The sequence below is a fragment of the Anomalospiza imberbis genome, chromosome 10, assembly GCF_031753505.1.
Source record: "Anomalospiza imberbis isolate Cuckoo-Finch-1a 21T00152 chromosome 10, ASM3175350v1, whole genome shotgun sequence".
NCBI lineage: Eukaryota > Metazoa > Chordata > Aves > Passeriformes > Viduidae > Anomalospiza > Anomalospiza imberbis.
In genome coordinates, this window is record NC_089690.1 from 14,618,818 (window position 1) to 14,645,825 (window position 27,008).

Below are 27,008 nucleotides of genomic sequence, written 5' to 3' on the forward strand. Positions count from 1 at the left end.
TACAACAGCTGAGAGCAATAGAAAAGTGAAGCATATTTCATGAATGATGTGCTTTTAAATACATAAATATTATATCAGTTTTACTATAAATCTTTTCTAATAACCACTATTTACAGAGGAAATTACCAAAGCAAAGCAAATACCATTTTCAGTAATTCACTGAGCTAAACACCTAAACCAAGTGCTTGGATTAGTTCTGAACCGGTGTTCTGGTAATTAACACTCTACTCTCCAATGTGTTGACATTGGTGATTTATTACAGCTCTTACATTAGAAGTATAACCAGATTTATAGACTTTGTGGAGAGTTAGAAATGCCACATTACAAATTGGGGGTTTTAGTTTTATAACAAAAAATGTCTTATTGCTATGTGTGTATTAAAATGGTTTTCTGGTAGCCCTGGGAAAACTAATAGTGGTGTATGAGCACTTTATGCCAATTTCATTTAGAGGAGAAAGAGGTTGGTTGTCTGTGGGTGATGAGAGAAGGGAATTTATGGTTATAGAAAAATTACTTCCAAACACTTGGAATCCAGGAGACTTTAATCCTAAATTTTTCTTCCCACAAAAGTAATCCCACTTGCAAGTACATATATTCAGCACATTAAAAACTTTTGGGTGGCATTTAAGCAGCCCATGGACCACAACATGGACCTGGCTCACGGCCCCTCAGACAGAAGAGGATGTCACCCAGAGGCTACTGTGGATGGTGCAATTCCTTGGGTCACCCAGGAATTTTTAAATTCCAGTTGAAAGCCTATTGCTCATATTTTTCTACTTCTCATTAAAAGGTCTTGACATCTCCTCTTTAAAATAACTACAGAAACACTTGACTGAAAGGCATGACAATTTGGGAAAACACTCCTATGGAAGCTGTTTCTTAACATGGTTTTCAGAAGATCTCTTTAGAACAAATTGTTTTGCTCTGAAGGGATTTGTGCTGCACAGCACTGACAGTTAAGTGCTAAATGGAATCTCTCCATGGGCTCTATATTACTGTTGAACAGAACACAGAAGCTGAGCACTAAATAAAACACTACTCATAATACACTAATAAAAGTAAAGCCAAGAGAACAGTGGGTCATTTTTTATGCTATATCAGCAAGTGTCATGTTCCAGGAAAAAGTATTCAGATATCACTCCTTTTATGACAATAACTAGTTCTGAAGCAGTTGTTTTTTTAATTTTTTCTAACTCATGGTGAGAAATTTGAATAAGTTGCAGTCAGTGAATAAATGTGCCATATGAGTGAGTGATAGACTTTTAAAAAAGAGAGCAAATTACGTGGGGAACACAGAAGATTCTAAATGAAGCTAACAAGCTACTTTTACCATTTTAAGGAGCTGAATCTTTGATAATAGACCATATCATGGTTGTGCCTGGAATAGGAAGGATTGGAGCTTGCTCTAATTTAGCTATTGAAACAGCACCTGGATTTTTGCTATACAAAGGAAGAAAAGTAGTCTGGATTTAATCTCCCAGCAAGCAAACCGTGCTCTGATAGTGAAAGATCAAAATACAGAGAAACTAAAGATAAGAGGAAAAAAAAAAAAGCACAGTTTAGCAAAGACACACATACATTAAAAAAAGAAAAACTCACAGGAAAAAAAAAAAAAGGTATTTGGATTATATCTGCTCTCACCAAAAAAAAAAAAAAAATTAAAAAATCATGTCCAGCAATTCATTTCCAGCATTGGAGGCATCTGACACAGATGCTGTGGCTGCAAATGTTACATCCACTGTGAACAGAGGCCAAGGAAACCAGCAGGGCTGGGCTGTGGGACACGACAAATTCCACATTCACCCAGAGAGCAAAGGAAAAATGTGTTGTTCATGTTGAGTGCAAACACCCAGACAAGAATGAGGGATTTTTTTTTTCTCTTTAACATTTACTGAAATCAGCCTGGAAGTTTGAAGTAGGATGAAGCAGGAGGCATGTAGTGAGTAAAAGGAGGTAAAGTTACGGGGAAATGAAAAAGATGCACTAAACTGGATTTGCAAGAAATGCATAAAGATTGTATCTTGATCGGATTGCTGGGAGACAAGGGGCGAGGAGTTTAAAATCAGCTATGCCATGAAAGCACTCCAGGCAAGAGTAAAAGCTTGCATTTACTAAGATTGCTGAGAAAAAGTATCGAGCAAAGGCAATGATATAGAAGAAATCTCTTTTCCTCCAAAAAAAAGTATATTAAGATAAGTTCTGAAGACAAATGAAGGGAAATTCAGTTTAAGAATTTCTGTTTCTAAAATGCATGTAACACTTACTTTAAATTTTTTTGAGTCTTGAATGAGATTTTCTAAATGAAATGTAATTCAGCTTTAAAACCTGTGGAGTACTGTATCTCATCCCAACAATTAAAGTACGCAGTTGTGGCTCCTCATAGCAGTATCCTTCCCTCAAAAGGTTTTCATATATACACAGATATCTATTTTAGACAGATGTAGATCCTGTTGTGGCACTCCTGATACATTTTTCTATTGTTTCAAACAATGCATCAGATGATATTCCCACAAAGACATGGGATCATGGTTGCTCCCAAGTGGAAATGCAAGAATTTATCATAATTTCTGTGGGTCACAAGATCCCATACTTAGAAGTTTTTGACAACTAGTTCCTCTCATCTAAATTTAATTCAAATAATTTAAGACTGCTAACCTGCAAATATTTTTTGTTTGTTTTAATGTTTTTCAGTACTGCAGCACAAAATGAGGGCTATGGAATATGTGCTTAGGATAACTGATGGTGCTGCCATGGGGTCCAAAATATCCTCCCATATACTAATGGATTTTTGCCATTCTGCCTCTCAAATTTGTTTTAATGATTGTGACAGGTCTCATTTTTCCTTTGTTAAATCTTAGTGACTTACTGGATATTTATTTTTAGAAGCACAAACATATTACAAAAAATACATAAGCCCACTGAGGATGAATAAAACATCTCCATAGTAACATTCTGGATAGTGATGTATAGCTGGTTGCAGACAGACTGACAAACTTCAGTCCTAAGTCTGCACCAGAATTTGTTAGCATAGAATCCTGAGCTCAAAAGTGACTTCAGAAATGAAATGCCCCTTTTTCCTCTCTGTGGTTATTTGGCAGCAATGATTGATTTTTTCCAGATGTGGTTGTATAGGGACATTTATTTTATTAGTTTTAATTTAATCAGTTGCAAATATAATAAAAACATCCCCTCAAGGCAAATGAATATTTTGGCCTTGCTTGTTTTTTCACAGAAAATTCTATCCTACTCATGTATCTTAAGCTTATTTTATAACACCTGTAAATGACATTTTAAATAGTTTGATTTTAAATTAGTATTGATATTGATGTCCATAGAGTGCAATAAGAGTTTCCATCTGCAGGATAATATTCATGGTAATAAAAAAGACTGTGTTATATAATAAAGGCACAAGTTCTAAAAGTCCATTTAGGATTTTTTTTCCTCCCTAGGCCTTAGTGTACCCATACCCAGGGCTGCATTATGTACAGCCACTTGTGTAACCATGAGCCATTTCCCAGGCTTGCCCCTGTAAACATGAGTGAAGCTAATTTCCCTCAGCTTCCCTGCAGTTTGCATTGAAGCTCTTATAACTTACTTGCTCTTTATGTGTTTTAGCAGTTGTCTATGGCAAGCTTTCAAATACAAATCAGAGAAAAGCATTCAAACTATGATTTTTAAAGCTAAAAGACACCTTGTGTCTAATTTGTCAGCAAATTTGGTGGGTTTAAAATCCACCATTGAAACAGCAGCAATTTCTGTTCCTTTCATCTAAACAGTTCTGCATTCCAAGGGAACTTGGGATAATCAGTAGTTTGTTGTAGACATGAGTCATAATTATGTTCTTTCTCTCTCATTTAAGTTGTTCGAGTTCATGAATTTTTTGGCTGAGAATGTCATCTTCTGTTACATGGGACTCGCACTATTTACGTTTCAAAATCACATCTTCAATCCTCTTTTCATCTTTGGTGCACTTGTATCCTTTGCTTTAAAGAACTATATATCTCTGTACATGTGTGTGTGTGTATATATATATATATATATATATAAAAAGAATGCATGTTCCATGTGAAAAAAGAAGTCAACAAGCAAACCGATCAGTTCCTTGAATAGTAAAGATCAGAGTACTGTCAATTCCAAGTGCAATCATCTATTAGCTATATCCTAGTAACTGCCCCAGTGCATGTAAGCACGTGTTCTTTGGAGAGTTGTTTTGCTCCTCTGCTACAGGCAAATAGCTTTGAACCAGCTGGGGAACTTTTGCCAATGGTTGACAAGTGAGGTGGGAAATTGGGATAAGTATTGGGACACATCTCTGGGGACAGGTGCAACACGTAACCTTTCTTCTGCCAGTGCAGATCCACAAACTGGAGAGCTGCCTCCAGACAGATGTGTGCCATAAGCTGGACTTCACCAAAACTACTTAAATGATATGAAGTCCTTAAAAATCACACAGTTCTGCTTTGGTCAAATCTTTCCTTCTTTATACTTGATATGTCTAGCATACATGGAATTACTTACACCATCATGTGCCTAAGAGGTAAGAAAAGCGCTGTGTCTTTAATTCTGCTATGGTTTCTCAATAAATCTTACTTGTACAGCAGTATAGATTCTTTTCACACTGACAATTTATTCAATGATTTTTTTGGCTCAGAGCAGCAGCCCTCTGCTTATCACTTTTAAATGAACTGTAATAGCTTTGAAAGTTGGGAGCATACTGTTGACATGCAGTAATTGTTATATGCAATTTCTAAATGAATAATCAGGACTGCACCAGAGCTCCCTTGGCTCCAGGCTGGGCTGCATGGCAGCGAGGAGCCAGGAGTGGCTGTGCCCTACCGGGGCAGGGGCACAGCCTGTCCTGCAGCCCCAGGATGGGGCAGGGGCACAGCCTGTCCTGCAGGCTGGGATGGGGCAGGGCAGGGGCACAGCCTGTCCTGCAGCCCGGGATGGGGCAGGGCAGGGGCACAGCCTGTCCTGCAGCCCCAGGATGGGGCAGGGGCACAGCCTGTCCTGCAGCCCCAGGATGGGGCAGGGGCACAGCCTGTCCTGCAGCCCCAGGATGGGGCAGGGCAGGGGCACAGCCTGTCCTGCAGGCTGGGATGGGGCAGGGGCACAGCCTGTCCTGCAGGCTGGGATGGGGCAGGGCAGGGGCACAGCCTGTCCCGCAGCCCGGGATGGGGCAGGGCAGGGGCACAGCCTGTCCTGCAGGCTGGGATGGGGCAGGGCAGGGGCACAGCCTGTCCTGCAGCCCCAGGATGGGGCAGGGCAGGGGCACAGCCTGTCCCGCAGCCCGGGATGGGGCAGGGCAGGGGCACAGCCTGTCCCGCAGCCCGGGATGGGGCAGGGCAGGGGCACAGCCTGTCCTGCAGCCCCAGGATGGGGCAGGGGCACAGCCTGTCCCGCAGCCCGGGATGGGGCAGGGCAGGGGCACAGCCTGTCCTGCAGCCCCAGGATGGGGCAGGGGCACAGCCTGTCCTGCAGGCTGGGATGGGGCAGGGCAGGGGCACAGCCTGTCCTGCAGCCCCAGGATGGGGCAGGGGCACAGCCTGTCCTGCAGCCCCAGGATGGGGCAGGGCAGGGGCACAGCCTGTCCTGCAGCCCCAGGATGGGGCAGGGGCACAGCCTGTCCTGCAGCCCCAGGATGGGGCAGGGGCACAGCCTGTCCTGCAGCCCAGGATGGGGCAGGGGCACAGCCTGTCCTGCAGCCCCAGGATGGGGCAGGGCAGGGGCACAGACATGGCCTCTCAAACACTTCACCTGCTCTCCAGTCCCGGCCTCTCAGACTGGAAGTGCCATAATTGAGCTGCAAGGCAAGGGGAGGGCAAAAAAACGTGCAAAATATGCAAAAGGCATATATAAGGAGCTCAGACTGCCTTTCTTTAAATCTGATAATGGCCTCATGGTTCTAATTAAGGTAACTTTTGGGATAGTTCCACAGAACTTCATCAGAAGAATCTCTGCAGAAAAGGGGAAGAAAAGGCAAAAAGCGCTGGATATAGACAATAGGAATGCCAGGAAATAAGGAAGTAATAATCAGGTCCAAAAGCACATTTATCCTCTGCAAATTGCTGCTCAAGGAGATAATGCTCTCTCTGCAATTGATGATGGGCATTTTCCTGAAGAGCTGAAGATGAAGTCGCATGTGACACAAATGTGATGAGAGCAGTAGAGTGATTGAAGAGAGATATATTAGGATGAATATAAAACCAGGATGTCTGGGGAAGGCAGATCTCTGCCACTGCACAGGGAGCATTAGAACATGGCATATAAAACATGAAAGAATATATTTGTTTAATTACATCTTAAAAATAATTTTAGCTAAATATTTGGGTTAATTCTAGTTTTATCAGTAGTTTGTCCACTATTTTCCTCAACATTTTACATTTTAGGTGGCAATTTTTGTAGCAAGAGCTTTCAACATATACCCACTTTCTTTCCTTTTGAATTTGGGTCGAAAACAAAAGATTCCCAGGACCTTTCAGCACATGATGATGTTTTCAGGTAAGACCTATTTTGGCTTTTTTGGTATTTTTCCTGTCAAGGTTTAGTGAATGACAAAAATAGTCATCTGTCACTAGAAAAAGCCACATCTGTCACAAAGAATTTGTTATCTTAAAACTCAAGGTCATCTCCCCAAAGCTACTGAAGCAAGTGGATGCCTTCTGATCAACCTCACTGTGCTCTTGCCCTATTTTAATTAATGTTTTGGAACCTCACTGCCCAGGAAGCCATTGTTTTTCAATCCACTGGGCCCCATCTGTCTATACTTCCATGACAATTTGGGAAAACCATGTTTTTAAGTTGTGCTGTTTTGGAGGCATCTGTAGTATACCTGAAAGTATTTTACATGGCAGCAAATAAATATCCAACTTGGACAGTGTTAGTACTTATGCTCAGATCAGACATGATCTTTGGCAATTCCTTAAACTTCTGGAACGGTTTTACTTTTAAACATGAGATGAGATAATTTCATTTCCACAGACCTTTTCATATGTTTTCCAGCTTGATATTTAATTCTATTGATTTTGTTAACCTTGTAGAATAATTAAAAAAAAATTAAAATCCAGAAGAGGGAGCCATGTTCTAGTCTGATTTGCACATCATCCCCAGAACTGTTAAGGCTCATCTGGATTCCCTATTTTTTTACTTGTACAAGCTAGAAATAATTCCACTTGACTTTCTAATGCTAGTTAGGAAAAACTCACTTATAAGCTAAGAATATCTATTCAGTAAAAAACAGAAATGCAGATACCCCTACGCTATTGATGATATAATTTTCTAAAATTAGAAACTCAGCACATTTTTTGCTTAATTTTCCTGCTTTTTATGCAAAATTTTATTCCACATTTGTATGGATAAAAGTTCTTGATTGACAGCCTTGATGTACAGAGATCCATTTAGCCAGATAACGAGTGAAATACAATGTGCTGCATTTCAAGCTCCCTCATCAGGAGTACTCCACATCAGGGGGCCTCATTTGTGCCTCTGTAATTCCAGCTCTCTAGAGAGCAACACAGCAGTTCATTTCTATACCCATTCAATCCTTCTGCTAAAAGCTGCCACTGAAAATGTCAGCTAATTCCGGCGAGACCGGAGTGAGGGATGATGACACATCCAGCAGGAGCTGCCTTTCAGCCCAACTGCTCCCCTGCCATTGTTCCATGGGTGACTTGGATCTGGGGATCCCTCTGGTAAGCCTAGCAGGTGGCCAGATAGACAACAGCATGAAAAATAGCTTCATATCATTTGGTATCTAGTTCCTGGGCTCCATTTTGGCTCATGGTTTTCATCAGCTAAAGCATAGGATGGAAAACCTTCTGAAATCTTATTCTTTAACTTTTCGGTCCTTGTTTTCTGCAGTCAAATTTCATTCTCCACAGAACAGGAGCAGAAAGCAGCCTGCAGCCAGCAACTGAACGTGAGAACTCACACACATTAGCTTTCCAGGACAATCTGGCAGCTGAGAACTGAAACAGTAGTATTGCAGGCTTCTAAAATATAAATGTTAAAATTCTCAGAAAGGTAATTTTTATCTATTTTCTAAGATAAAAACACCTCTATTTTGTAGAGAAAAATATGTTTACATTATAATAAAGTAATGGCATAATCGACAACTATAATAATAAAGACTGTCTCTCATGCTGCCAGCAGCTGCACACTTCACTTGATACACAGATTTTCTTTGTAATTCTATTTTTTAAGATGTGCTTAGTTACCAATATCATTCATAGTGCTATAAACTGATAATACTGCATATAGTGATAAGCAGAGAGGACAATGGCTGCCAGGAGAGAGACATTTCTGATGAGTAAACAAGACATAGAATTTGAGTTTGAAGGAAATTATCTACAATGATCTGTAGCAACCTCATAGAACAGTTAGAGGGGAGGGGCTGGAGGGGACCTTTAAAGGTCTTCTAGTCCAACCCCCTGCAATGGGCAGGGGTATCTTCAACTAGATCAGATTGCTTAGAGCCCCATCCAACCTGACCTCGAGTGTTTCCAGGGATGGAGCATCCACCACCTCAGTGTGGGTTTTACCACCTTCATTGTTGTGGTAAAGCATGAGGTTCTAGTTGATCACAGGGAAAAATGGCCTTCATTCACCACAGCATCACACATTCAGATGAAGGAAACAATGAATTTGGGGTTAGTTTTGTTTTCTATCTTATTACCAAATCCACCAAACATTTACTGCTTGTTTTACTGCCACAATCACCGAAGTGATTGCTGAGAAAAATTGCTGAGAAAAGCAATTAAGGCAAGTACACTGTTGATTAGCCTTTGATTATACCTTCCTCTGCAAAGAACTCTCCTGAAGTCACTAAGTTCTGCTTTTTGATGCATATCAATACAGTCAAGAAAAGGTGGAAGAGTTAGGCTTCGAGGTGGATTATGGAGCATTTTGATTTATCACATTCTTTATCTGCTTCTACCACTCCTCTAAAAGTACATTACAGAGGGTGGATTCCCTTCTACAACTGTTTGTAATCATGATTCCTAATAACATCCCATTGTAAATGAAAACTTGATTAGTCCTTTATACAAGGACTAATTAAGACCAAGCTTCTCAAATTAAGTTGAACATCAGCTAAAGTGAGCTATCCAACAGTCTCTGCTCATGTGAAAAAAACATTTTAAAGTCGGAGACTTTATAGTACTTTCCACTCTTCTCCCAACATCTTTATTTACTTTTTACTCTGCTTTCTTCTTCTCTACAACACATAAATAAGTAACAGAGAGGCTTGTGGGACACAGTGCTACAGGGGTGGTTGCTGTTAATATAAGGCATTACAGCATCAGTGGAGTCTGAAAAGATGAACACAAATGCAGAATTAAGCCAAAAGATGCCCACGTACAGACAGCTGTTGTGCAGGCATTTACATCTACACACTCATACAGACAGAGGTGGGAAGTGGCAATGTGAAGAAATCAGCTAAAGAGAAAAGAAAGAAAGGAAGAAAAAAGCAGAAAACTACAGCTGAAACAACACCACCAGGGCTACCCACAGAAAGTCTTCTTTCCTGGAAGATTCTTTTCCCACCAACAAACACTCCAGCCCATGGGCTCTTCAGAGGGCTGGGTTTGGAGAGGTGTTTGTGTGGGGTGAGGCCAAAGGATGGCTCACAGCGCTACAGGGCACAGCAAAAAAACCCACCTGTTAGGAAATCTGTGATTCAGCCCAAGGATGAATGGATTAACACAGATGTGGAGCTACCATCAGTGCGCCTCTGAAAGATGAGGGCAGAAAAAAAAATCTCTGCTAGTGGTTCATCGGAGTTGGTCTTTTGCTGTAGCACCACTCTGTCCAAGTGTACCAACATCCACTGCATCCAATCATTCCACTGGGCTTTGGTGGCATTTTCCCCTGAAGTTTTACAGCAAATTTAATCTTTCTTAACTTTAGTCCATTTCAGTAGCTCATCATTTTCTGAGGTTGTTAAAATTCCCTTCCTTCACTTGTATTATTACCTGGAAAGTATTTTGAAATACATATATACACATATAGTAGTGTTCCTTGCTTCTCATTGAGTCTTTACATTTTAAGTGTATTCATCTGCTTCCAACTGCTTTAGTTGTTTAGTTTGATTATTTATTTTGCTTTAGACATGTCTTTAGTTGAAATTGAATTATCTCTTTTGGACTATGTTTAGCCTTTTATAAACAAAAATGCAAAGAAGTCACTCACTATTTTTCTGAACTGAAGAAACAGCCAGTCCACTGCTCAAGAAGACATACTAATTAACTTTTATATGTGTATGTATGTATGTATGTATGTATATATATATATATATATATATATATATATATATATATTCATATATATATTCCCTCTTACAAAAAGAGGTGTTCTGGATTTAAATGTAAAGGTGTGATGCAACTGTGGGAAGCAGCATTGTTTTCCACTGAAATGTAGCTGTGCTAATCATCCAGATCACCACTGCAACCACTGAAATAAAGACCACTTCAGCAGTAGTTCATTCCCTCCTCAGATACATGCCTAAAATGAGATTATATTCTTTCCCTGTTAGAAAATAGCAAAGCATTGCGTCCTCAGAGATGTCTTTTACACAAAAGCAAAGCCAAGGACAAGCCCAGTGTCTGCCTGCAGGGTTTTGAACCTGCTGCCACTGAGTATTTTCAGACAGTGCAACCCCAGTCTGCTCCTTCCTTGCAGAAATGGCTTTGTGCTGTTTCCTGGATAAACTTCTATACCAAATAATTGGAAGCCCAGCTTCTATACCAAATAATTCACATTCTAGCTATGTAATCTTAAAGAGCTTTGGAGTTCTAGGCCAAAAATAGCTGCATTTAGTAGTTAATTAAATGATTCTGCATGTGTCATCAGTGCCTTACAAGAGGTTTGATTACTAGATTTAATCTCTCAATACTTTGCAAGGTACTTTTTGAACTCAACATGTATTGTATACACATAATGACTTTGCTCTCTAGAATTATTTTGTGAAAGTTTTTTGGAAAGCAAGAAAGTACATTTAAATAGATAAATGAAAGGCATTGGAAAATATGGAGTATTATTTGTATTATGCATCCTGAGGGCTGCAGGTACTAGCAGGCTTTTTCCCCCTCAATTTTTAAATATGGCATTTTGTCAAGACCTATTTAGTCCCCTTATTACTACCTATGGGGCTTTTTTTAAACTCATTTAGCTGTTTTCACCGCCTTTGTAATTTCTTGTTTATTCAGTCTCTAAGGGTATATAATTCTACAACTATTACTACATTTCAAGTACATTAATTTATTCTGCATCCCCTTTTAGATATTTAAAATCATCTGTGAAAAACTATTCATTCCTTGTAAGTCATGTTTTTCTGACTAGTCTTAGAACATTAAATTATTTTAAAGGAATATATTCTGTATTTTCAAGGAAGAAATGAGTAGCATATTTAGGTGCAAATGTTAATGTCAATCCTCTTTTTCACTTGCTCCTGATTTCATGAGTAGTCCTACTTAACACAGGATATAGATTTCTCTTTCAACCGGCATTAAGTTCAGATTACTGCTTAATTTGCAATTATTCAAGACAAAGAATTCAGTGAACGTAAAGCAAAAGCGTGATTATTATGTGAATATGAGAGTACTTTCATTGTTCACTTTTGCAAATTTGCTGCATTAAATCCCACCCTTTCAGTTAGCACGATTCAGTACTTTATAAGCAGGATTATGATCTGAGAATTGCCTCTGCCCTTGGAACTGGGTTTGGACTGAAAAGAGTAAAATTCTGTTTCTCCGTCGCGTGAAGTTCATCACCCCTGTCTTGTTTCAGGTTTGCGAGGTGCGATTGCGTTTGCGTTGGCCATTCGGGACACAGACTCCCAGCCCAAGCAGATGATGTTCACCACAGCCCTGCTGATGGTGTTCTTCACAGTCTGGGTGTTTGGAGGGGGCACCACCCCCATGCTCACCTGGCTGCAGATCAGGTCAGTACTGTCTGTACAGCACCAGCCGGCAGAGCGGAACGGGATCCCTACGGATCCACCACTACATCCTTACAGCTTCCTAATGCTTGTATGTGTGCTTTTTATGAGCTTTAACACACACAAAGGGAGTATTTATGTACCTGTTAGAGGCTCCAGACCACAAGGAACAGGTTCTTCCTAAGTTTGTTATGGGCTTAGACATAAATCAGACACATCCTTTTTTCCTGAGAGTTTGTTTCACTACTGCTGCTTTTAAACACCATGAATAGATCTTAATAGTGTCCTCCTTGCTGCTGAAGAATGAGCTATACAGGCAGATTTTGCCCTCATCCTAAAATCTGTAGTTAGTACACAAACATGTAATAAATCATGCATTTCTGATTATAATGAGAATGCGCTGGAAAAATCTTCCTCCGCTGCTGCCTCATTCAGGCATTAATTTATTATGCATTGTTTTATATATTCTTCTCCACTATATTATTTTTTAAATTACTTCATAGTCACTTGTATTCACAGAGAGCAACAAATGACAAGGGAGGTTAAATTACAATAGAGAGGGAAATAGAAAACTGGAGTAAAAAGGATCTAATTTAAATGCAGTGTCCTTCCAAGTGTGCTTTTTTGAAACCCAACTTTTAATAATGAGTGTACTCATGCTGGTTATTGATTCTGGCTACTTCACAATCCATTCAGAACTCCCTGCTGTGATTTGCAAGATCACCACAGAAATCCTCAGTATCAAGATAGGCCTGCAATTCACAATTCCTGATCATTTATTCTATACATAGCATATGTTTTCCTTGTTTACAAAATGGTGTCTGATTACAAGCCTTCATATCAGACTCTAGCTATAAAATAGCAGCTGAAGACAACCAAACTGGGGCTTTTACAAAGAGCATAGATAAAATTGCAGATAAAACAAGGACTAGCATACAAGTGTACTGGATAAACATGGATGCAGGCATCCATGTACAGCGTGGAGGTTTTCTGTTTCTGTGACAGCTTGATTCTTCTTCATGACATGTCTCATGTCCCATAATGTCAATCAAGGCCATTACAGTTTGGATACACTCTGGCACTATCAGTCATCTTTCTGAGATTTGCCACCTTTTCACTGTCAGTCAGAAAGAGTTTTTTTATGTGGCAACGGAAACGTGGGTGAGGAAGAGCTTTCTCATTAGATCTTGGGGAGCAAATCAGTCTGGGTTTCTATAACAGGAGATAAGGAATAATGCTGAGAATACAGTAAGGGAAAAAGGCTGTGAGCAGTAGTCAATGTGCAGTCTGAGAGCTTGGGTCACTACATGCCCCTTATGGTTTAGCTCTTTAGGGAATTTTTAAATTAAGATTGTGCAGTACTTTCACTAACAAGAAAATGAATAGGATGCAATGGCATTTATTCTGCTACTTGATGCTACCCAGAGGTGCAAAGCCCCTCAAGACCACAAGTGAGGGGCTGACTCTCATATTAACTGTTTATACTGTTCAATACATGTGCTTCCTTCTCTAGCCTCTTGTACAATAGATTTCACCAAAGACACTGAAAGTAGACAATCATTACTGATTTGAAATATTCATCTCTGAGGATTTCCTCTGAATCCCATCAGATCTGCCAGACATTTTTATCAATAAAATAAATTGGGTTTGTATTCAGGATATCGATTTTTTTACTATAAAGCTATTAGGTTCATTATTTACACTTAATTTCTTGACATTGGAACATACATCTTCATAAATTATGAGGGTGTCAAATAAAGATAAAATTTTAAATAGACATCTTTAATTACAAATTTGTCTTGAGGCTCTGATTTCTCTTTCTAATGAAGATATCTAACTGTATTTATGACTTATTACACCTCAGTGTGGACTTTTGTCCTTAGCTACCAGCATTTACCTTTTTAGTCTTAATTAATTTTGCTAAGTAATTGAATTCAAAGGTGGTGGTAAGTCATGAAAATTGACGCTTGTATGGATTCTGGTAGATGAGTTTGCTGAGGAAAGTTATGGAGCTGTGGCAAATGACACCAGCTTGCTTGGTGTAATCCCCCAGCATGCTGGCACCTGTGCCTGAACAGCAGCTCAGAGCTGCATCTATCCCCATGATTCTTTAGAGGAAAAAGATGGTATTTTTCAAGCTAGTTGGAAGGGTTCAACTCACAAAGTCAAGAGAAACTGCATTACAAGTACAAAAATTATATGATTGTCTCTGAAGAGATTTATTGGAAGGGGTTTGCATGCCATCAACTACAGAAAAAAAGGGTGAAGCCAGGAAAATGCTGCAACCATGGCTATGAGCACAGACGAGGGGGACTGGTCTCACAGCAGCCCTTCGTGATCAGCTGACACGGACGTACCTCAGGCACCTTCCCAGGGCAGTTTGAAACTCCTGAGATTCCCCAGTGCTCCAGGGAACCAGCTCTACCACTGTCTACCAGACAAATCCAAAGCACAGTGCCAGCTGAGTTAATCTAAACAACTAAAGATATTCACCTTACCAAAATAGTGCTTCCAGGAAATTAAAAATACATGAATGGTCACACTGACTACACTGGCTTTTCCTACAGAAACTACAAGTGAAGTAGTAACTATTGGTAAAACTACTCAGGAGAGAATGGTCAAAAACAGCACAATCTAGCAAATAACAGTCCCAAGCAGAGCGTGCTTTTTTTGCCAATTTTTCACCATAAAATGATTTTCCAGCAGATAATGTATTTAATTGAACTGGAGGCATTCAGAGACTAATAGAGATGAGCATGTGATTTCTGAATCTATTTGGATGGATTGAATCTCATTCACATGCACTGTTTTGTGTCCCCTCTCCCTCTGTGAAATAGGGTCCAGTTCCTATCATTAGTTCAGGAGATGCAACTCTAAACTCCTCAAGGTCAATCAGCTCAGTCTTATCCTAGAGATAAATGCTTGAGTTTATATGGTACAGATCAACTTACCCACAGTTTGGATTTAAAACATAAATAAATCTATCATCCATTCAGTTCAAGACACGTAAAAATAGCATAAATCAGAAAGAACTCACAGCCATATATTTGCCATTTGCTCTGCCATAATGCATTACAGTGTTAGGGCAGAAGACAGCACTCAGATCTGTACAGCCTTCTGGCTGTATATTATTGCCCACATATTACACCATGTTTCAATTATTTATTGCTCTCTCCATAATTTACATTGGGAAGTTCTCGTAACAGTGACCAGGGCACTTGGTATATAAGGGAATAGAATAATGACACTATTAAAATAAGAGTATGAATGAAACTTCTTCTGAAAAAAAAAAATCAGTCTTTGTCTCCATAATAACTGGATTTCCCATAATTGTCCCCCTCTCCTCACAGCAAAAGCACCAGATCTGCGCTTTTCTTTTTCAGTTAAAATTTAACATAATGTAAATATAATCTGTCACTCTATTTTTAGAGAAAAGATTAAGATGTATCCTCAGAGATAACTACCAGTTGATTTATTCCAGGAATATGCATGGCTTATACAACACTTACAAATTGTTGCTAAAACATATAGTAAGATATACTACCAAAATTAACTATGTGCTACCCAAAAAGGCTCAACTTCCATCTCCCATATAATGCAGCAAAATCAATCAGCTGTGTCACAAGAAACCAGCTAAGAGCTTTTCTGAAAAAAAAAAAGCTTAAATGGATCTCAGGAATCTACTAAATTTATTAATCATAATTCTTGTTCCCTTTATTTAACAAAATAATTATATTAAAATATATATTCCTTCCTAAACTCTATCTTGAATCTAAGAAAAGTTCTTAAAGCCTTGGAAATGAGGTTGCATTTGGAAGTTCCCAGCTGTCTGGTGCAGTAACCGAGCACTTCCCAGCACACAGGTGGTGCAGGTGGTTACAGCACTATCAGCTGCCACACCAAGAGCAGAGCTGGCTGCACCACATTCCTAAGTAATACATTGTCTTTTGACTTATCTTAAAGTTGTAACAGGAAAAAAAATTGCTTTCACTTCCCATGTGAAAGGAATACCATATTCAGTTCTTGGCAGGCAATGAATAAACCTGGATCAGCCTGTGAGAATAATTTCATAATACATCAACACCAAAGCAGAGATAGCCATTTAAGTTCGCAGTCAAATTGAACCATTCAAGAAATGTGCCTTCAGAGATGTTGAGCATTACTGGCTAATGCTTTTGGATATATGATTCCCTTCATTCCCCATACTCTGATTAAAAATAGAGAGCTACATCTTACAGTAAATCTGCACTGAGAGGTTTTAGGATAAAGGATTCTCCTGACAGGCAGAGCAAAAATTCAAAGCTGTTAATAAAACATGTCCTATAAAAGCATTGTGCTAGGTATTAGGTCTTGTTTGTTTATCATCACCTTCTGTGTAAATGTTTGTCAAGAGATTTCCAGACTCTTTGTGCATCTCTTTGCAGCTGTTCTTCAGTTAATAGAAAGAATTTTATTCCATAATCTAAATAAATACTGAGCAGCTTTGAATAGTAGCTTTTACTACTGTGCCTATCTGGCCACTGCTGTTGGTAAATGTACTTTAGAAAAGAGCTGTCTGTGTGCCTGGCTGCCCTTAAAATCACACCATTTCTAGTTCACCCAAAACTTCAGTTCCAAACATCCAACTTTCTCTAAGTACTGAGGCCTGGCATACCTAATTTTTGGGGGATGACCAAGGCTGACCAAACTCAGATTCTCAGCAAATCCTCTCACTCAGCAGAAGTAGCCAACATTTTGGATCCCTCAGTATCCAATAGTTTGTTTCAACATCAAAGGCTAAGGCAGTGCATATGTTTACCAGGATGGCTCATAAGGGATGTAGATGGGCAGTGGGATGAAATGCTGTGCCATGACTGTGTATTACTATGGCTGTCTACCACAAAACAACCCAAAAACCTGGCTAGTAGAATATGGTTCTGTGTTTATCTCAGCCCTTTAAAAGCTAGTTGTAGACTGCTGAAAGACAGAACTTTATGACAGAGCAACCACAGCTGCTCACTCAGTTGCTCACAGTTGCACATCGTGTTTTTACATGATCTTGGCCAGGATTACAGCACTACTGCTTCAGTAACAAAAATATTCTTTTCATTATTCCCAAACTCCGTAGTAGCATTCCCTGTGTCCAGCTGTGTTCAAGGGATGGCTGCAGAAAGGCACTGGACAGAATGGTCTCCTGGCAGGTGATCTGGGCAATGAGGCTACAGTCAGCTGAGGCAAGGAGGAATGATCCTGTTGCTGGGTTAAGAGAAGCCTCATCAGAATATTGCACTGCATCACAGAGCGCTGCTCTGCTCGTGGAGAACAGCATGATACAGTACATCTCCTTACAGCCATCCCTATGAACTAGAGTCAAACTAGAGTTTGATCTCTAATGCCTCTCATTTATTCCTAAATTAAGGACAAACATCTTGGCTTTCCATTTTCCCTCACAAGGGCACACGAGGATTATCTGTCCTGAAACACGGCTTGTCCATGAGACAAGCTGAATGTACCAGCCAAGAGTGTGTGTACATATCTTCAGATGATCCATCATTCAATACCTAGAAACTATTATGAAGTTTGTTAATTGTTTTGCTTGTATTCCTTTGAACACATGTTCCTGTCCTCATTTGTCAAGAAGGAAAGCCAGTTTAGAAAAGAAGGTTTAGCTAAATATTTTTTTTTCCTGGCCTTGGCAAATTCTTTCTTCTATAACCATATTCCTTTGGGTCATATTTCCTCTAGAGTCCTGGAAAACAGTTTAGTTGAAGTGAAGCATCTGTCATTTACTGTTGGAAACAGAATCTTCAACTGTAATTTGTGAGTGACCACAACATATAGATGATCAGTACAATTAAAGGCAGGATATTTTTGAGCATGGTTGTATTTCTGAACACTTTGTACTGGTTATTATTTTGTTTTGTGTTTAGAACAGTCATAATCAGCTTAACTGGTGTTCCCTCTTAGTAACAAATATAGCTCCAATAAACAAAGTTTGATCTGGTTTGCAGGGTCATGTTGCTCTTTAGCCATGGTACAGTGTGTATTTAAATCACACTGCAATAAACACTCCTGTTGAGAGGCCAATTTCAGCCAAGTCTCTTCAGCCTACTGAGAATTTTTTCACCCAGACACTCTTTCAAGAGAGATCACACTGGTTTTGCCTGGAAAAGCATTTGATCCTAAAAAAAACCCTTTGAAATCCAGAAACAGCTTTAATTTAATGTAACAAGTCTAACCATAAATGCTGCAACTATTTTTAATGTACTGTCCTTAGCTGGCCAACTATCCATTCCTGTGAACATCTACAGGACAGACTTCTGCCTGGCACCTTTTTTACTGCTGATAGATTGAATATTCCTGCAATTACCACTAATGGCATGTACATGAGAAAACACATTGCTGATCCTCAGGCTCTCCTCAGCCTTAGGATGTTACTGATCAATGTGCAGACTCTCAGGTCACAAAATCTACATGAAAAAGTGATTTTCATGATTGTGAAGAATACCTTGAAAATTATTCAAGTAAAATTAAATGAACAAAGAAGCTTTTATGTGTTCATGGACAGCCCACAATAAAGGCTCAGAGGAAATGCTGTCTCAGAGTTATTGAAGGAGCATTATCTTCAAGACACATTGTTTTGCTGATGAGCTCCATCATTGTTTGCACACAATATTCTGGGTACAACAGAAAAAGAGTAATTTGTGATTCACTTAGGAAACTGTATTGCTGCCAGTCAGTCTCCACCCAGTAACTCACCTACCCAGCAGGGTGGGGAGCAGCTGGTCCAGGAAGACAGTGGAAAAGGCAAAGTTTTGACTTCAGCTATAGGACATCAAGCCACTATAAATAACTAACAGCAATTTCAAGTTTATCCAAGAGATCACTGTCATTCAGCATTTGAATAATTTGCATGGTAATGTATTGATGACATGTGACATGGGTCACAGAGAGCAGGAGATCAGATGCTGGTTTATCACTTTGTTCTCCTTGGTCCCCTGTAGTAGCACAGGCTAAAATACTGGGTTTGAACTGAGTCAAGGATCTTTTTTAAAACAAAACTATTGCTAGATGTGCTGCTTTCTCTTTGGTTGGTGGTTTTTGCCACCATTTCTGGATTTGTGGGTATGTAAGTACTTCGTGTGTATGTAGTAAATACAAGAAATAGCAAATGGTCTGGAGCTGTTGACTGAAGCCATATTAGAAAGGCATTCTGCTTCAAACCCAGAGGAGTTCAACATCACACATGAAATTATCTTTGAGCAAAGGAAACATTTCTTGGGGGACCCCCACACTGAAAGGGTTAAGATGGCAACAGCTTTTGAAATGGTAGCTAGAGCATGATGAGACTGGGAAATGCTATAAATCAAGAAGCACTATAAAATTGGACATTAAACATATTGGATGTTATTATAAAAAAAAAGAAATTGGATCATTTCCTCTCATTTCTATCTGAAAATGAGAAATCATCCAGGTAATGAAGCTCAGTGATCTCCTGAAATGCCTGTCATTTATTTGCAAGGTACTTCTCTGCAAAGATAAGGTGTGCATTTGATCTCTCACAGTTATTCACCACAGCATTTTGCCTGAATGGCACTAAACAAGATTTATAAACATTTGTGCTTGATAACAAAATAAAAGACTAAAATACAGAGGACTTGGCTTTCTGACTGCAACTGTGAAGGCAGTCCAGGGCAGATGTTGAATAGGAGATTTTGGATTGCAATTGTGATTCATGCATGACTTGCACACGACTCCAGCTATCAACTCTGTTGGTCTTTATTGGCCAGAGGGGTCTAATTTTGAGCACAGCCTCCTAACAGGGCAGACAGTTATATCCTACCTCATACAGCTTGTATTTCCAGCTCCACATGGCTATTGAAAACATAAAAAGAAAGATATGAAAGATACACTTTTATTGCTAGAATATTTGGTACAGGAGAGAAAGAAAATTACACAACAATAAAAGATTCATGCCTTCCAGTTTACTAGCAGCAAATGATAAGATTACCTTTCCACAGACCAAAAACCCTGAATAGTTCCAGAAAACTATAAATAAACCTATAACTTGGAATAGAAAACATCCAGCTGGATTTGTGTCAATTAAACTATTCAGTTTATACTATGTTAAAATACTGCTGCTTTGATATGCCTGAGTATGCTAAAAAAGTTTTCTTCCATCTAATGCAGTAACTTTTTTCTCTCATTAAAACCTTTCTCCTTGTCATACAAAAGATAACTGCTATGCAGCAGTCAATATGATGAAGTTATTCAAGTTACAAAGAATCAAATAAACCTATCTGGAAATAGTGCTAGGGAACATTATAATTATTTGGAACTTTGGAATGAGACTGATGATTGCTTTCTACCAAAATATCCCAAATTTATCTGGAGCTCTAACTACTCTGTCAGAATTAAATTGGAGCAAGCATAAACCCAGCTTCTTTCAAGCATATGTCAAAACTCTGTCATTTGAAGGTAAGCAAAAGGTAGAGAAAAAGAGTTTGAGCCTTTAAAATTTGAGATAAATATGTGGTATCAAACTGGACTCTAGAGAAAATAAGGATCATATTTACTAAGATGAATCTTATATTCCTGGGCTTTAAGTATTGAACAAGATACTCCTTAATTCTTTCTATTATTGGTCAGAAACTGATGCTGTCTGCAAAATAAGTGGTCTCAAAACTCACTGAACTTTGATATTTTAAGAACTGTGTGATGCTGTCAGCTGGACTAAAAAATAGAAGAGCATGGAATTAATGGCTTTCACGTTTGTTATTTTGCATAATTTCCAAAGTGTGTATGTTCATCCTTCTCCTCTTCTGCTTGACTAAGAATACTAGAATTTCTTCAGCAAGACAATATGAAATGAATGTTCATTTAGAAGGGATAAAAGTTTTCAGTATGAAAAAGACCCAAAAGTTTTCAAACATTCTCAGGTTTTTTAAGCTTTCCTGTAGCTTTCCTTTCTGTTATCAAATATTCCACAAAGTGTAAAAAATATTTCATTCCATTTTTAAACTCTACATGAAGAAAAAAAAAAAAAAACAAAACAGACCTCGTGTCTTCCAACAAGAATAAAGGTGCTAACTGGGAAGATTTGGGGTCTTACAGTCCCTAAGAGTCTTATAAAACATATGGACTATGACATAAATATTCTAACAAAACAATAGTGAATCTAAAAATAAAAACATTACTGGGTACATCTGGGTTTGCAGAAGAACTTTGTAGCAGAAGTGAACTGTGACTTCAACTTTCATGAAACTTGCAGTTCTCATGAAACATGCCTCTGGAAATTCTGAACTTTGTGGTTTTTTTTAAAATGTAGAGTGGAAGGACAGATCTGGCATGCCTGATAACAAGCCTATCAAATTGTTCCAGAATTGGTTGAATGTGAAAAGTTAATTAAAGCAGATATTAAGTAATCAAGGCTCTGTATGGGAGCCTGGGCTTTTAGCTTTTAATAAACAGATAACTACACTGTAATAGAGACTTTTGTATTGTGAGTTATCAGAAACAGCCCAACATTGACTGGCTGGTTAGTACATTGATGAGCTTTAAATGAGGAAATCACCTCTTATCTCAGCAAGAAGTACTTGATTTCGATGCCCTTAAAATTATGTTCAGCTTCTGCATTTTTTACTCCTTCAAACAGATACATCATTTTGTGATAGTGACAATACATAAAGGGATCTTGAAAACATACATAAAATCATGGTTTTATAAATCCAAAATATTTTCTATGCAAATAAATATGCAGAAAAGATGTTTGTACAAAAGTTTATGTGTAAGTGCTGTTTATGTAAAATATCCAAAGAGGAATCCTAAAAAGAAATATTTAAAAAATCACTCTTTGCTCATCTTATCATACAAGGTGTTGTATAGGGTGACCTTGGAACTACTCAGTTGCCTTTGCTATCCACTTATTCATGAGCACTAAGCCTGGTCAGAAATTACAGAGTGGGTTCAGGAAGTCTGCCTGCATCTTGACTTGAGCCTTAATCAGTCCCTGAGTTTTTCTAATCTCCACCCCAAAGAATCCCTGCAAATGCCATGGCAGCCTTTTCCCATCTAGACACAGCAGCCACAGCCCCACTCTCCCTCGTGCCTGCACGGGTTTGGTGCTTTGCTTCCTCTGCCTTATTCAATTTCTTCCACCCTTCTGGAAGAATTCTAGCCCAAACCTCATCAGTTCTTCATCTGGCTGCATATGCATCATGAGGTGAGGAAAACAGCAAAGTTACAAAATCATTTTAACTCACCAGAAAAAGAGATAAAATTATTGTGTAGACTGGTGGCTAATGTGTTCACTAAGGAGGTGTCAGCTTCTGTCTAAGCAAGTATTTCTGTTCCATTTTAAATGAGTTATAAGCTAAAATACATTCATCTTTGGCATAGTAAATTCAGAATCCAGGTCTTCCAGTACCCTATTCATTAGTCTACAGAAGAATGACCGCTCACATGCTTTCTGATCTTGTAACCCTTACATATACTTGAATTTGAATTCTATTTTCTCAACTTAATTCCAAAAGACTTTCTGCAGCCAATGTACTTTCTTATTTATGCTCAATGCAATACTGGGAAAGAGTCATTGAATTCTCCATCAGAGCATTTCTTTGTGTCACCTTGTGACTTTGAAATCAAAGTCATAATGGATGTGTGCCACTTCCCTATCACTTACATTGAAAATCAGAATTGTAAATACAAGCTCCCCAAGTTAGATTAAGCAACGTTGATAGAATTTATTACAAATATCTCAGCTTGCATGTCCCAGAAAGGAGTAATGATACATTTTAAAAATAAGTTAATTAATCTTTTCTTTGTTTCACAAAATAAGGGAAGAAGGCTCCTGCCTTTCCAGATGTAGATGCGGCTCAGGCTGTAGTTGTGGACTTGGCAGCACTGGGCTAATGGTTGAACTCTACAATCTTAAATCTTAAAGATCTTTTCCAACCTAAATGATTCTGTGAATCTATGGGGAGTTTTAGGCATTAGACTTGGTTTAGGCATTAGATTTGCCTTTCAGCTCTGAAATTTACTGGCTCTGCTCAGTATGGTAGGAACCTGAAGCCAATACCAAAATATCACATATTTATGAATACACTGACAGAAATATCACATTGCCTGAAGTCACTGGCCACAGAGAAGTACTTAGAGCCCCAGGGAAGCTGAGTGGCAGTGGAGAAATGGGGACAGATCCTTAGCTGGTGCAGGATGTCATAATGACATTCATTTATTTTCTTGGCCCATAGGCAGAAGTATACTATGCCTTCAGAATCCCTGATCAAGGCAATTTCTCACTCCACTTTCTCACTTTGTCTCTTCTTAATCTCATGCAAGCTATTACTTTCCTTGTCATCACAACTAGAATTCATATAGCTCATAGTTGCTACATAGAGCAGTTTATTCTTATTTTTACAAGAAGGCAATGGGAATGGAGTCCTTTTCTTAACCATGATGCAGCAAACACCTCCCAACACACTAAAAAGCAACACAAGAAGCTTAAATAAAACTATGAAACTTTATAGCACACTCCCTATCTCATCCTTCCAGAACTCCTTTTCCCCTGCACTCATTTTAAACTCCAACTGGGTGCTTCAGGATTATTGCTCAAGCTGTATATGGCTATAGAAAGAAGACAAAATAAAATTTAAGTTAAAAAACCCAAGCATTAGAAATTTTGAAGAGTGTCTTCAAATGCACTTGTGAAAAAAGAGACTTAATTTAATTAAAATGAAAGTGTTTTACCAGTGTTTCCCAATTAATAAGTGCTGTTCAGCAAAGGGGTGATTAACCCTCCTCCTGGCTGTTCATGAAAAGTTTGCAAGGACTAGTGGAGGCAGTATTAAAAAAAAATCTCAAAACACACGTTTACAAGCTAGCCCCCAGCAAATAAGGCAAAAATGCCAATTTCGTTCATTACCAAAACAAAATTAGGAAATTTTTTACTTGAGATCAAGAGAATCGAGAGGTTTGCAGCCATAGTTGAATTGCTGGTGCAAAAGGACAAAGCCAATATTGACATCTGAATCCTTTGCTTTGGCAGAATAAGAAAGCTCAAATGCAAAACAAACGCCTGATAGTTCCTCCATTCTCCTGAATACAATGTAACACAATACAAATGTTGAATTTCATCTGGAAGAGCACCTGACTCGAGCTTCTGGATCATTTACACTCCATTTAAGCTCTTATTCTCTCCAAATAAATGAATTTTTCCCACGTCATACATATTTAGAAATGTGAGTAAAAACAATTCAAGACAAATGTGAATAAAAACAATTCAAGAAAATCGTGAGTAAAAACAATTCAAAACAGCCCCGAGCCCAGCATTTGTATGTAGTGTACTTTCTGAACTCTACAAGGGGCCCTTGCACACTGAAATAAGTCCATTTCCGATAGCTCTTGATAACCACAACAACCAACTTACAAGTGTCTCTCTTCGCTGGTGTTGATGTACAAGAGAAAGTCATCTGCAAAGTGAAAAGGGAACAAAGCCCCCTGAACAGCACTGTCCCAAAGCCACATCTGCTGCTCCATGAGCCCTGTGCCACTGGCAGGTCTCACAATTTTGGATGACATCTGCTCCAAATTTGCCAACTGCACCAGAAAATATTTTTTCTCTCTGAAACCTCTGCAGCTCAAGGGGTTGGAGGGTGTCTGTGGGCATGCACACACACATATTTATGTCAGTAACAGCTTTGCATTGCCTCACATTACAAACAGTGCAAATACATAGATCATAAATCGATCCGCGTCTATTTTAGATACAGTAAGTTTTTGCATGAATGGCCTAAATATTTTAAACGGTCACAAAAGATCTAAATTTATTGCTTGAAACTGGTGAGGAGGGCCTTCTTAAGGAAGGATTACATTGCAAAAACAAATTTAAAATCAACAGAAAGCAGTACTGTCTAAACTAAACAGTGCAATTATCAAACAGCTCATGAAATAAAAACAACATTGAACAGCATAAACACTACATAAAGGAAGCACACTTTTCCAGCATTTCTATAGTCACTCTGTCAAAAAGACCATTATGCATTAATTGATATTTGCTATATCAGTAGGCTATAATCTATGTAGGTTTGGGGTTTTAAATGGTATACTAAAAAATTAAATAAAATGGGTGTCTTTGAGTGACTATCTTATTCTGTGTTGCTGAGAAGCAAAGTGGTGGAAAAGAAATGAGAAGTTAAATTTTCCATTAGGCAGTGTCTTAGAACATTGCCTTCAGAAAAGACACTGCTGTTCATCCTGCTGTATTTAAAGTGTTTTGACACAAATGTGCACAGCTGTTATTCTGCCATTTAAACAAAAGGCTAATAATTATTGGCACTGTATACATCAGACAATGAAAATTTAGGCAAAACTTTTCTGTGTAAGTACCTAACTCACTTTTCAGTGAGTCTGAGCCCTTTTTCCTACATAAGGAAACATGGAAAGATCCTATCAGTGCTTACTCAGATTATGCACTGCAGCATCTCTGCCTATGAGCAGTGACCTCAGCTCTACACACCCTTGTGCTGCACGGTGTTGAGAATTCAGAACTGCCATTTTGATTTAATATTTGATTTTAAAAAAATAGTACAGTATATCTTATATTGTATACAGGAGAATATACCTTCAACCTGCTTTGCACAGCCTTGGGTCAGTCAATCCATACAAGTCCTTACTATAATTCCCTGCTGTTCTGAGCACTTCAGATAGAACTTAGGTGAACATATGTCAAAGGAGGAATTAAATATGAGCTTAAACAATGCAGCTAATTTACAAGCTGGGTATCAGACCCCAGCAGCAAATGCAGAGGCATTTACTCAGCATGTTTTGGTTGTAACATGCATCAAGCTTGACCAGCATTACTCTGCCCTTACAATGGCTCTGTACACAATTGCTCCCAGTACCATCTTCATATGATAAATTTCAAATGTCATTGCAAGAGATGAAGTGCATGATATATTTTTCCCCATGCCGTGAGCCCAGGGAACTTAGTTGGTCATCTCATTATTTAGACTAATGCCTCAGGAGGATTTAATGTTTTACTTTGGGTTAATCACATTAGCAATAATATAATGCATCTACTATGTCCTGGGCTTCTTTCCAGCACTGTCCTGTTTATGTTCAAGGAAAACAAAGGAACAGACACCAAAAGTAATTCAGAGAACAACCATTTTACTGCTCTAAAAATCATTGACATAATTCACTGGAGGGAACTGTTATTTCTGAGCCAGAAATTGACTAATCTCATCTATAAGATTTTGTCAAAATACATCTGCATACGGTTTCTTTTTCTCATACAGTTCTCCTGTAAAACCAGTTTCTCATTTTTCCTAGCTGACAAAGTTTATTAGTAACCTAAATAAGACACCAACAAAACAGCCCAATTCCTTAATTTTTTTGTTTCATTTTTTGAAAGCTCTAATAATCCCCATGGATTTCAGTAAAGTAGCAGCCAGGATCTTTACTATGTGCAAAAATGATACTTTTTGTAATGCAGTGGTGTTTCTGTCTTTCTGCATTAACTGAAAATATTTTTTTAATAATGTGCCAGGGATTTTTATTAATACATTTCCAATATTGTGTACAGAGCATTTGATCTGTAGACTTCCTCACAGCATGGGGACAGGCATCGTAAAAATAATGAAATTCTTAAAGCACATGGAGGCTGATCAATATTGTGTTTTCTTTACTGCCTCTTATTGAAAAGATGATACACAGATGCATGTGTGAGTCTAAATCTCCCATTTGCAACATCATAAGTTAAAGCAAAAAAGCACCTGCCATCACCAGTAGTTTCTTAAGACATGTAGGTTGGTCTTATTCAAAATACAACACCTTTGACTTAAAGTAATGGAAATCAAAATGTATCTGCCCCTCTTTTTTAATTCCCCCAAAACAATAAAGATTTTGGATGGGAGGCACAGTCACCTCGTGACAACCTTCCCACACTGTGCTGTGATTCAGTATCTCAAAAGCTCATCTTTGTCAGGATTAACTGGGTTGGTACTCAAAAGAAGTAACATCATTACTACCAAAAAAGGGACCCAATCCCATCCTTCCTTCAAAGTCAATGCTGCATCGACACTACAATATGATA

General features: G+C 38.7%; 1 protein-coding gene across 5 annotated transcripts in view; it reads left to right on the plus strand.

Annotated features, from left to right (window-relative positions):
* SLC9A9 (solute carrier family 9 member A9) overlaps window positions 1-27,008 on the plus strand; it is a 182,223-nt gene that overhangs the window by 97,964 nt on the left and 57,251 nt on the right. For all 5 annotated transcript variants that reach the window (XM_068200782.1, XM_068200781.1, XM_068200779.1 and 2 more), the window contains 3 exons: window positions 3,860-3,973; window positions 6,390-6,501; window positions 11,785-11,938. In XM_068200782.1, coding sequence (XP_068056883.1) covers window positions 3,860-3,973; window positions 6,390-6,501; window positions 11,785-11,938 — 380 coding nt within the window. The remainder of the gene's footprint in view (window positions 1-3,859; window positions 3,974-6,389; window positions 6,502-11,784; window positions 11,939-27,008) is intronic.